Below are 13016 nucleotides of genomic sequence, written 5' to 3'. Positions count from 1 at the left end.
GATAGTCTCTGTGCGCTGACTCACTCAAACAGCTTGTTTACTATGACCGCCCCGTTATCTGATACCAGGGCCATATGTATGACTATTCATGAGATACGCCTTTTTTTTTTTTTTTTTTTTCCGACTTGTCTCGGCTCCTGTCGCTACCACTCGGCAATTGAATGGTTTTCTCGGCTTTTTCCGGAGAAAAAACGACTAGAAACCCATTTTTTGCGTTGCTATAATGATGTCGGACCCAGTCCAACAATGGACCGCAAAGGGTTAATCCCCTCCCTTTCCCATGCTCCCTCTTTCCACCCTGCCTTCTCTACTCTCCCTCTCTCCTCCATCCTCTCTACTCTCCCTCTCTTCTCCCTGCCTTCTCTACTCTCCCTCTCTCCTCCATCCTCTCTACTCTCCCTCTCTCCACCCTGCCCTCTCTACTCTCCCTCTCTCCACCCTGCCTTCTCTACTCTCCCTCTCTCCTCCATCCTCTCTACTCTCCCTCTCTCCACCCTGCCTTCTCTACTCTCCCTCTCTCCACCCTGCCCTCTCTACTCTCCCTCTCTCCTCCATCCTCTCTACTCTCCCTCTCTCCACCCTGCCCTCTCTACTCTCCCTCTCTCCTCCCTGCCTTCTCTACTCTCCCTCTCTCCACCCTGCCCTCTCTACTCTCCCTCTCTCCTCCATCCTCTCTACTCTCCCTCTCTCCACCCTGCCTTCTCTACTCTCCCTCTCTCCTCCATCCTCTCTACTCTCCCTCTCTCCACCCTGCCTTCTCTACTCTCCCTCTCTCCACCCTGCCTTCTCTACTCTCCCTCTCTCCTCCATCCTCTCTACTCTCCCTCTCTCAACCCTGCCTTCTCTACTCTCCCTCTCTCCACCCTGCCTTCTCTACTCTCCCTCTCTCCTCCATCCTCTCTACTCTCCCTCTCTCCTCCATCCTCTCTACTCTCCCTCTCTCCTCCATCCTCTCTACTCTCCCTCTCTCCTCCATCCTCTCTACTCTCCCTCTCTCCACCCTGCCCTCTCTACTCTCCCTCTCTCCTCCCTGCCTTCTCTACTCTCCCTCTCTCCACCCTGCCTTCTCTACTCTCCCTCTCTCCTCCATCCTCTCTACTCTCCCTCTCTCAACCCTGCCTTCTCTACTCTCCCTCTCTCCACCCTGCCTTCTCTACTCTCCCTCTCTCCTCCATCCTCTCTACTCTCCCTCTCTCAACCCTGCCTTCTCTACTCTCCCTCTCTCCACCCTGCCTTCTCTACTCTCCCTCTCTCCTCCATCCTCTCTACTCTCCCTCTCTCAACCCTGCCTTCTCTACTCTCCCTCTCTCCACCCTGCCTTCTCTACTCTCCCTCTCTCCTCCATCCTCTCTACTCTCCCTCTCTCCTCCATCCTCTCTACTCTCCCTCTCTCCTCCATCCTCTCTACTCTCCCTCTCTCCACCCTGCCCTCTCTACTCTCCCTCTCTCCTCCCTGCCTTCTCTACTCTCCCTCTCTCCACCCTGCCTTCTCTACTCTCCCTCTCTCCTCCATCCTCTCTACTCTCCCTCTCTCCACCCTGCCCTCTCTACTCTCCCTCTCTCCTCCCTGCCTTCTCTACTCTCCCTCTCTCCACCCTGCCTTCTCTACTCTCCCTCTCTCCTCCATCCTCTCTACTCTCCCTCTCTCCTCCCTGCCTTCTCTACTCTCCCTCTCTCCTCCCTGCCTTCTCTCCTCTCCCTCTCCTCCATCCTCTCTACTCTCCCTTTCTCCTCCATCCTCTCTACTCTCCCTCTCTTCTCCCTGCCTTCTCTACTCTCCCTCTCTCCTCCATCCTCTCTACTCTCCCTCTCTCCTACCTGCCTTCTCTACTCTCCCTCTCTCCTCCATCCTCTCTACTCTCCCTCTCTCCTCCATCCTCTCTACTCTCCCTCTCTCCACCCTGCCCTCTCTACTCTCCCTCTCTCCTCCCTGCCTTCTCTACTCTCCCTCTCTCCACCCTGCCTTCTCTACTCTCCCTCTCTCCTCCATCCTCTCTACTCTCCCTCTCTCCACCCTGCCTTCTCTACTCTCCCTCTCTCCTACATCTTCTCTACTCTCCCTCTCTCCTCCCTGCCTTCTCTACTCTCCCTCTCTCCACCCTGCCTTCTCTACTCTCCCTCTCTCCTCCATCCTCTCTACTCTCCCTCTCTCCTCCCTGCCTTCTCTACTCTCCCTCTCTCCTCCATCCTCTCTACTCTCCCTCTCTCCACCCTGCCTTCTCTACTCTCCCTCTCTCCACCCTGCCCTCTCTACTCTCCCTCCCTCCCTCTCTCTTTCTCTCTCTCTCTCCTCCCTCTCTCCTCTCCTCCCTCTCCCTCTCTCCTCCCTCCCCCCTCTAATTTTGTACTGTGATATTTTGTAACAGCTGTAAGTCTCCCTGGATAAGGGTGTCTGCTAATAAATAAATAATGATAATAGACTTTCTAGACAATAGATGAATGCATTATTTTCCATGTAATCAGTATTTACACTGAAGCTGAGATGCTCCCTGAATATTATTCATTGCTAAACTTAGTGAACTGATTTCTGCTATTTTGATATGAATCTTCTGTTCTGTTTTTGTAGCGCATCTATTTTCTATCTTTCTTGATCAAATGTATAAAAGATATAACGGTGTTGTGTGATTTACTGCTCAATTGTTTACCTCGGCAATCTTGAACTCGTAAAAAGAAAGACATTCATGACAGCAGAGTGCTGATTAAATGAGACCATTACACATATGAATGAATTGTATCCTTAAACTGGACATTTTAATTGTGATTCTTCACACATAACTCTCAACAATAACAAGCCTGTTGGGACCATGAGCAGATTCTTCACAGAGACACTGTGCTCTAATCTAGCTGCTATAGTCAGCAATCAAACACTGTGCTCTAGTCTAGCTGCTATAGTCAGCAATCAAACACTGCTCTAGTCTAGCTGCTATAGTCAATCAAACACTGCTCTAGTCTAGCTGCTATAGTCAATTAAACACTGCTCTAGTCTAGCTGCTATAGTCAAACACTGCTTTAGTCTAGCTGCTATAGTCAAACACTGTGCTCTAGCTGCTATAGTTAGCAATCTCCACACACTGTGTTCTAGTCTAAGTGCCCTCAGTTTGACCCTGTGTTCTGGCCACGCCCCCTCCAGTGCAGTATCCATGAAGGACTTCCCGCTGCTGCACGGGGGGTTCCTGTCGGGAACGAACCTGGAGGAGGCCGACTACGACGCGAGGACTCCGATGCATGTAGCCGTGTCGACCAACGATCCAGAGATGGAGGAGAAACTGCTGTACTACAGATCCACACCGCTGAGGAGAGGAGAGGGGAGGGGGAGACAGCTGGGGCTGTACTACAGATCCACACCGCTGGGGAGAGAGGGGAGGGGGAGAGAGAGGGAGGGGGGAGACAGCTGGGGCTGTACTACAGATCCACACCGCTGAGGAGAGAGGGGAGGGGGAGAGGGAGGGAGGGGGAGACAGCTGGGGCTGTACTACAGATCCACACCGCTGGGGAGAGAGGGGAGGGGGAGAGAGAGGGAGGGGGGAGACAGCTGGGGCTGTACTACAGATCCACACCGCTGAGGAGAGAGGGGAGGGGGAGAGGGAGGGAGGGGGAGACAGCTGGGGCTGTACTACAGATCCACACCGCTGAGGAGAGAGGGGAGGGGGAGAGGGAGGGAGGGGGAGACAGCTGGGGCTGTACTACAGATCCACACCGCTGAGGAGAGAGGGGAGGGGGAGAGGGAGGGAGGGGGAGACAGCTGGGGCTGTACTACAGATCCACACCGCTGAGGAGAGAGGGGAGGGGGAGAGGGAGGGAGGGGGAGACAGCTGGGGCTGTACTACAGATCCACACCGCTGAGGAGAGAGGGGAGGGGGAGTGGGAGGGAGGAGGAGACAGCTGGGGCTGTACTACAGATCCACACCGCTGGTGAGAGAGGGGAGGGGGAGAGGGAGGGAGGGGGAGACAGCTGGGGCTGTACTACAGATCCACACCGCTGGTGAGAGAGGGGAGGGGGAGAGGGAGGGAGGGGGAGACAGCTGGGGCTGCACTACAGATCCACACCGCTGGTAAGAGGGGATTTTTTTAGTATGTCTAAGCTTTCCTGTTTAATAGTAATGGATGATATCTCTACTTTGTTTGAAACTCAGAGTGGGGATCTGCGGAGGATTGCAGGCCCTGTACACACTCCAGTTAGTTTACATATCCGCACCTCCTCCTCAGAGCACAGAGTTACTTCCACTCTGCTTTAGAAATACTGAAAGAAACAGAACAGATTCAGTTCAGATGTGTTTAAATTGTCATTTTTATTCAGCGTACATGATAAATATGTTCACCTTGTATTTAAAACATCTGGGAGATTTTACAAAAAAAAACCTCAAAATATAATCCATTTGTGCCCGTTGTTTTTGATTTTATTTTAGTTTCTGTGATGAGGGTTACACAGACCACTGAAACCAATTTCAGTTCTTATTGAAATGATTCTACTGCAGCTCATAAAAGAATTCCCTCAGTGTTAGCGGTCCATCACTTCCATTCGCTCCACAGCTCTCACATGTGCAGCTTTTGAAAGATGTTGCAGCAAAACATGGATTCTCATTTGAACACCTCTGGTGCTACCCTGGGGTAATCTCTGTTTGCACAAGCCAGGCTTTCAAAAGCTTACTAGAACGGAAACTCTTCATTTTACAACACGATATGTGCTACAGTGCTACACCCAGTTAAAGAAATCTCTGTTTGCAAGCCATGGTTTCAGTTAGGGCTGCACTTCCTTGTGCACCTGGAGGGTGAAATTGTCCCCGCCCCTTCACTGGCTTCTTTCCTGTCATTAACCAATCAGCTGCTGCTCCCCCTGCTGACTGGCATGCCGTCAGCCAGTAACATGACCCAGAAGACACTGCAGAGGTGAAGTGAGGCGGGGAGTCCAGCAGCCTTCCCGAGTGCGAGGCACAGAAACAGAACTTCCTTTAATCCAGTGATCATGTCAAATCCAGGTCTGCGAGAACATCTTTCAAAAACTGGACATCTGAGAGCTAATGCAACTTCCAAGCAGGTCATCTGCATGAAATTATTTTGTTAAGCTATAAATCACTTAAAGAAAAAAGAAAAATCATGAAGTTCCACACACTTTAATTTTCCAACAGTGTAGATTTTTATTTAAAGCTATTTAAAGACATCTTCACAATTTTTTTTTTTTTAATTTGTAAAAATCATCTTTTGGAATGTAAAATTCAGATTGCAAAAGTAGTGGCTCAGTGTGTGAGGTTTACTGGTCCCAGTTTAATGAGCGCACTGGTCTAGTAGACGTAACTGGCAGTGAAGAGAGACTGGGAGGCAGCCTTGTCTTTCTGTCCGCTCTGAACGTAAGATCCAGTCGACGCCAATCCGTTAATCTGAAGAAAAAAAATAATAAACCAATCAGGAACACACACAGAGATATAGAGACACACACACACACAGACACACACACACACACACACACACACAGATATAGACATACACAGAGACAGACACACACACAGAAAGACAGACAGACACTGACAGGGTGAAGAACCCTCCTCTGTAAAGAAGGGTTTATTTTTGTGATGGATTTTGTGTCCAGGACTTGTTTTGTACCTGTGTCACATTATATCTGTTCCCCCAGCAAACAAATATTAACTCCCCTCCCCCCCCCAGGACCCAATATTTCACCTTGTGAGTATTTGTTCCCCCCCTTATTTTTTTGTAACAGGCCTTTGGTAAATCGATGTTAATAATGTGACTGCGCCACCTTGTGTTTATGGAGGACAAGGACCTCGAGTGGTTGGTTCCCGCGCAAACTCTTTTATCCGGGAGAAACCAAGCAATCACACACCAAAAATAATCTTTACAAGTTTTTATTAGTAATAATTGATTTTAAAAATCTCAAACTCATTAACAATAATGTAAACCATATGACAATGCCACCTTCACATCACAGTCTATAACAATTGTCTAGTATAGATAGGGATGATACAATTAAACAAACTCTAAATCTATCAGTTTCTTATAGTGAAGTTAATTAAACTAGTTACCACAGATTATATTATTGCAGTTTATATTAAATACTCGGATCTATCAGTTTCATAAAGTCTCTCCGCGTTCCAGCTCCAGTCTGCAGCGCGGAATCTCCTTCACAAGTCCGGCTCTCCCTCTCACAATATTCCTCCGCATTTATAAAGGCAGGAGATGATTGGCAGGGCGGGGAGATCAAGCAGAGCCGTGGAACGGGACACGCGGTTGCTAAGCAACGGGGGGGGCGTGCATTGGGCAGACAGTCCTTCAGCCAATCGGAGTTTCGCTCGTATAGTTCCATAGAGGAAAGAGAGAAAGTAGTTTAGGGGGGTCCAGTGAAGCAAATCCATCAAACCACACTCGAGATGAGAAATAATAATAAAGAGCTGAACAACAAAACACACATTTATATAAATAAATCAACACACACACACACACACACACACAATACACATTTATCAAATAATAATATGAGAAACACAATCCACACGTGAATAATAATAATAAGAAGAAGAAGAAGAAGAAGAAGAAGAAGAAGAAGAAGAAGAAGAAGAAGAAGAAGAAGAAGAAGAAGAAGAAGAAGAAGAAGAAGAAGAAGAAGAAGAAGAAGAAGAAGAAGAAGAAGAAGAAGAAGAAGAAGAAGAAGAAGAAGACGAAGACCCTACTACAATCGCACAGTTTCGTTTTTCAAAGCTGGTAAAGGATTTCCTAGTGAGTCAGGGCAGTACACGTGCTTATTAGAGTGACTGTATCCAATTGGGGAGCTCTGATTGGCTGGCTGGCAAGAGGGGAGCTCTGATTGTCTGGTTTGGTGACAAGAGGGGAGCTCTGATTGGCTGGCTGACAAGAGGGGAGCTCCGATTGGCTGGCTTGGTGACAAGAGGGGAGCTCCGATTGGCTGGCTGACAAGTACACGTGCTTATTAGAGTGACTGTATCCTGCTTACAGCGCGTCCACTCAAACAACACGGGGGTAAAAAAAACACATACATTTTAACACGTAGTCACGTGATGGTTCTCTATATACATTTTTTTTATTATTATTATTTTATTTATTTATGTAAGGTAGCAATGCGCTTCCTTAATATTTGTAATTACAGAACCGCTTCTGAATTAACTGCGCTGAACCGGGCAGCTGTGAAAGGGAGACATTAAGGGTGCGTTCACGGAGATCATTATGCGCGGATTCTGTGCAGAATCTGACCAGTTCATAGAAGATCATTGGATAAACTGGTCAGATTCTGCACAGAATGATCACCGTGAACGCACCCTGAGTCTGTCTTTATTCACTTCAATGCGCAAGCGCAGCTTTAAAAAGAGAGAGCGACGCTGGGAAATGCAGTCTTTCTTTATTCACTTCAGTGCGCAAGCGCAGCTTTAAAAAGAGAGAGCGACGCTGGGAAATGCAGTCTTTCTTTATTCACTTCAGTGCGCAGGCGCAGCTTTAAAAAGAGAGAGCGACGCTGGGAAATGCAGTCTTTCTTTATTCACTTCAGTGCGCAAGCGCAGCTTTAAATGGAGAGATGGACGCTGGGAAATGCAGTCTTTCTTTATTCCCTTCAGTGCGCAGGCGCAGCTTTAAAAAGAGAGAGCGACGCTGGGAAATGCAGTCTTTCTTTATTCACTTCAGTGCGCAGGCGCAGCTTTAAAAAGCGAGAGCGACGCTGGGAAATGCAGTCTTTCTTTATTCACTTCAGTGCGCAGGCGCAGCTTTAAAAAGCGAGAGCGACGCTGGGAAATGCAGTCTTTCTTTATTCTCTTCAGTGCGCAGGCGCAGCTGTGAGCAGGGGGTGTAGGGATATATAAATATAGTCCTGTAGGTCTAAAGCTGTGTTCATGAATATATCACCACTTCATCTAGAGCCTCACAACGCACCCAAGGCGTGGTGATATTATCTCATGATAACACACACACACACACACACACCCTGTCCTACGACATGAAACAAACATACATGCGGCTATGTTTTAATACAAAATCCATGCATCCATAATTCTGATTATTTATCTAAATAACCTCACAGCTAATTCTTTACAAATGAATCGTTTCTACATTTCTCGGAGTGCTAAGTAGTGTGGCGTTATAGTTTAACATATGAATTATCAGTGCTACTTGAGTATTTAAAATATGTTTATCTTCAAAATTAAAATATCAGCAACGGTGTGTTAATTAAACGAAGCGCCTGACGCCGCTCGGAACTTTGGCATTTTTAAATCCTAACGGTCTCTGCTCAGCGGAGTGGAATGTTCAGGAGCCGGTTGCCTAGCAGCGTCTCCCCCTCCTTCTCTGCCCCGCCCCCTCTCTTCCTCTCACGTGTTAAATCAGCTCTAATCGTGTTAAATTGAACACTCAGAAAGTGTCTATACTGTCCCACTCTACACAGTGTTAATTTTACACTTTTGAAAGTGTTAGCTTTTTAACACTTTAGCAGAGTTACTGTAACTCTGTAAATTGTTAAAAATGAACACTGGCCAACACTGGTTATTGTTGCATTAACTCTACACTAGTGTAACGTGTTAACAATCGACTCCATCAGAGTACATTTTTACTCTGCCAGTTTTCTACCTTTCAACCCTGTAGGGTGTAAATATAAAATCAACTCTCACACTGTAACTTTCACTCTAATAGAGTTCACACTATAGGATGTAAACTTGAATTATAACCATTCCAGCCATATAATACCCCCTGTACCCCCCAATGTGTTTGTGCCTTTAACCTTAGTGTACTTACAACTAAAATAAACACAGCACAGAATCTGCTGTTATTTCTTTTAATGTCAACATGTACACCACATTCAACACATGACATCACCCTGACTCACACTGAACAGGTAAACATGACACAACTTGTGACAATGTGTTCTCTATCAGTATGATACAAAAACAGTCTGATGTACGGCCGATGGTAAAGCAGCACTTCTACACACATCAAAAACAAAATGCAAGCCATACAATGTGACAGTATGGGACAATGCATGTTCTCTCATCATCCGTGTCACACGAAAACTGTCTGTCATAAGGTCTATGGTAAACCAGGTCTTCTACACATATCACAGTAAACGCATCACTTATTTCTTCAATGCTGAATGCATTTAAGTGATCATCAAAACACAACGTAGCAACATTCGAGGTCAAAAGAAAAGCTTGGTCATCTTTTCCAATCACATTAATGATCTTCTTGAATACAGGCATTTCACTTTCTGTACCTGAGCAAACAAACATACCAATGTGATACTCGCTTCCATAGTTCTTCACCCAACTAGTTGTGGAAACATCAGAGTATAAACTTAAACACAATATTTCAGTTAAAATATCACTACCCTCCAAACTGTTGATCATTTCCATTTTAATGGGACCAAACTGAAACCGTTGAAAATAAAAACTCTCCCAATGAAAAGCCAAATGATGCTGATGTTTCTTTGCTAAAGTCTTAGTGATGTTCTTAAAATTCTTAACAAACCTTTTGAAGAAGTTGTGTTTCCCTTCAAATCTCATGCACCATGTGTGTAGAAGTGGACCGATTCTGCAAACACACCTCGGATAATGTATCATGAAGTGGTGTTTGGGAATCAAGTTTCTATCTGGAAACAGAGACTTAAACAGTTTGTGGTGATCACAAATCAAATGCTTCAAATAATATATCATACCATTTGTTACAATTGGTGAGAACACAATATTCACTGTGTCTGAAAAGGAGATTTGAATTCCTTCGGTTTCCAAAACTTTGAAATCATTTACAAGTGGCTTTAGTATTTCATCAAATCCATATTTCTTTAAGTCCTCTGAGTGAAAGAGAGCAACAAGATGAATATTCATCAACACAGAGTTCAATTTTGGTGGTAGGTTTCTTAAAATAAAATAAACACAGCCAAGTTTATGTATTCCCTTTTTTTGAGCCTAAAGGATTGGCAGTTTCAAAATCGTCATAGTAAAGCTGAATCTGTAGAGCATATTCTTGTTGTGAAAATAGACAATGATTTCTGAAGTATGAACCATCATTAATGTCTTTGGAAGTACCTTCCTGATGTTCTCTTACCTGCTGGAAACTTTTACACACTTCACTGTTCTTAAACATAGACTTCAGAGTTCCTCAGATAGGTACATCAATAAACGTATCATTTACTGGAGCTTGACTGAACACACCAGGTGTTCCATCTCGGCGTACATCAAACCGCACTCCAAGAACATGCTCTACAGGCTCAACTATTTCCCATTTTTCCTCAAAATTCCTCTGCCGCTTGGCTCCTGTGTTCAAGACTGAGAAAGGATTTTCAAGCTGATCAATACAATCCCCAACTTTTTCACCTAGGTCTTGACCTTGAGTCTCTGATGAAATACTTTTTAGTACAGCTTCCCTTGCTTGAGCATGGATGTCATTCACAAGTTCTTCCATTGAACCAACCATAGACTGAACAGTACTTTCAGCAACCCCCGATGTCTGTAACTGAACTACAACAGACCCACACATGTCCAGCAATTGCCTCCTCTCAATAGGAACCTGAGTAGTAGGAGAGTCTGTACCGAATGACTGACAACATGAAGGTTCAACATCATTATTGCTCAAAGTCTCAACATTGTCAATGGTATTTGGAGTAACACAGTCACCATGTACACGAACCAAGTGCTTCTTAAAGCGAGAATAAGTGCCAAAAACGGAGGAACACTCAGGATCTCCGCATTTCAAACGCAATGTCCTTCCTGATTGAACTTAAAATGTTGACAAAGCAATGCACAACTTCTGTGGTGTACTTTACAAATGAAACAAGTAAACATTGTTAAGCCCAAAGATGTGTATCAATTCAAGTGTCTCTGTTAAGCAGCCTTGCTCTAATCTCCTTGACCCTTGGGCTCTCCTTTGCATTCCCTACATCAATATTATACACTGTGGTTTGAATGAAGGTGTAGAAACTACCCAAAGCTTCGTCACAGGACACGCCGAAGACGTAGTGTGCCTTGAAGAGCTCATCGAAAGCTGCCACTGATGTTTGGGTCTTGCACGGAATGGCCTTCTGGTCAACGACGATGTAGAATTTCTGGATGATGTTCTTTTGTTCGCCGACACAGAGGAGGAAGGGCTGTTCACGTCCAACTTGCTCAAGGAAGGTCACCATGCTCGTCCCCACCTGAAAGAAAGAACATAGGGGAAACCACAGTCATTCATTTCTGTCACACAAAGCAAAGACAAAGTAGCCTGAGGTACAAAGTAGCCTCCATTATTGAACTCAGATTGAGCAAACATGCTGATTGGTTACGATACAGCTGCTGTCTGCAATGCACCTCCAATCACCTTGGTGAAACTGTCAGAAAGCAAGGGGCGGGAGAGGGGCTTGCAGGGGCTGTGTGTATGGCAAGGAGGCACTGTGCTAGATAAAAGGAGAGTGGCACAGAAAAGCACATCCAAAATAAGAGAACATACCCTCATATATTTCACCAGATGGTCAGCAGCTTGAGAGACAGCGATCTTTGCAGCCCTCTTGCCTTTTGAGGTCGGGGGTAGCAGATGCAGCATCAACAGAATGGCTGCCAAGTCACTGTCCCATCCTAGTCTTAGTGAAGGATAAACACAGTAGAGCAAACGCTACAGTAAACGCTACAGTAAAAACCTGAAGCTCACATGACATGTTAGTAAGACTTCAAACTATTTGGTGGTCAAGCAGAAATGATGTACTCATGTACCCAAATCATCAGAGTCGTGCTGCACAGAAGAGAGGAGGGCTTCCAAATGGGCACTGGGGGGTAGGTTCTTGCAGTCTGAGATGACCCTGGTCTCAACAAAGTTGGCCATTTCGCCAGGAACTTGCCAGATGCATCCTCTCCAAACAGCATTGTGAAGTCTTGGTCGATCTGAAAAACACTGAACCAACATTGCTTCACAAAACTCTTATCTTTAAATCTACAAAGTATGGCAAAAAGCATGCTTCTAATCATAACTACCAAGCCTGGTATGTCAAGGAATCTGGGGAAGACACCCAAGATGGTTGAGGACTTCTCTGGATCCTGCACAATGTTCTGTCTGTGTTTGAATGTTGTCCTCATCTTCTCCTTGACCAGTGACTCGTCAGTTGAATGCTGAAGCACAGATATTGCCTCTCTGCATTTGTCAACAGTTGAATGTGAAGCCCGCTTAGCCTTTGGACCATCTTGGTGTGTGGACATGGATCTCTTCTTGGTCCCATGTGATGTGTTGCGTTGGACAGTCTTAATCCTCCAGGCCAGGTAACCCGATCCACTTTCGGCATCGCAGTAGTGTTCCTTTCAAAAGGAAAACACAGTAAGAACTTGACAAAACAGAGTTCCCCTTACCATTGTATATGCAGGGCAGTCCTGCCTGCCTAGGTCTCGTGCTCCCCCACCAGAAAGACTTAGGCTTCTACTGGTTTCTATTGACAGTTTCGGATAAAGAGGGTCTGGATGAGAGATGGAGCCTTTCCACCCTGTCTGGACTATAATCTAGGGGAAACACTGACAAATACATAAGATCACTATTTATGACCATAGAACTCTTGGCCAGGTGTCCCCAGTACAAGATGAGTCCTGAGCTGATAATTTAAGCAATTTGGCCCCACCAATTTAATTAAGAAAGGTTAAAAATGTGCATGCATTGTTACCTACAATAATCCAAACTTACATATCCATTACTTGAATCTGGACCCTTCAAATAGGGGAATAAAGTCACGATTCCCAGGGCATACTTGGTGCGCACACTTGATGGGGGGACCCTCCTTTTAAGATAAATTGCAACAGAACACCACAACATGAATATATGAAAATTAATGACTAAGACTAAGTCTGACTAAAATCGTGCCAGACAAAATGTTGGTTTGTGATTATGTTATCAGTAATGAAAGGTAATTCTAGCATTGTTCTAGCATTGTTATCATACAGACCCAGCACATTGAATCATTCACTTACCCATGCTTCTCAATCATATCTGCCACAAGCATGTTCACTAATAGCCTACGGGTGCTATCAGAGAGACTCTTGGTTTTGGCAAACTCAAGG

General features: G+C 45.5%; 2 protein-coding genes across 3 annotated transcripts in view; both read right to left on the bottom strand.

The window, feature by feature from the left end:
• The window catches only part of LOC117970347 (butyrophilin subfamily 1 member A1-like), a 328161-nt gene that overhangs the window by 259042 nt on the left and 56103 nt on the right, over nucleotides 1–13016 (bottom strand). The gene's annotated exons all lie outside the window — the stretch shown is intronic.
• The window catches only part of LOC117404758 (uncharacterized), a 3264-nt gene continuing 1048 nt past the window's right edge, over nucleotides 10801–13016 (bottom strand). The window contains exons 3-7 of the mRNA XM_059014447.1: nucleotides 12927–13016; nucleotides 12643–12736; nucleotides 11949–12266; nucleotides 11691–11858; nucleotides 10801–11137 (exon numbers count right to left, since the gene is read on the bottom strand). The exon at nucleotides 12927–13016 is cut by the window's right edge and continues 47 nt beyond it. Coding sequence (XP_058870430.1) covers nucleotides 10814–11137; nucleotides 11691–11858; nucleotides 11949–12266; nucleotides 12643–12736; nucleotides 12927–13016 — 994 coding nt within the window. The 3' untranslated portion in view covers nucleotides 10801–10813. The remainder of the gene's footprint in view (nucleotides 11138–11690; nucleotides 11859–11948; nucleotides 12267–12642; nucleotides 12737–12926) is intronic.

Source organism: Acipenser ruthenus, chromosome 48 (genome assembly GCF_902713425.1).
Source record: "Acipenser ruthenus chromosome 48, fAciRut3.2 maternal haplotype, whole genome shotgun sequence".
Taxonomy (NCBI): Eukaryota; Metazoa; Chordata; class Actinopteri; order Acipenseriformes; family Acipenseridae; genus Acipenser; species Acipenser ruthenus.
This window is presented reverse-complemented; position numbering and strand designations above follow the sequence as displayed.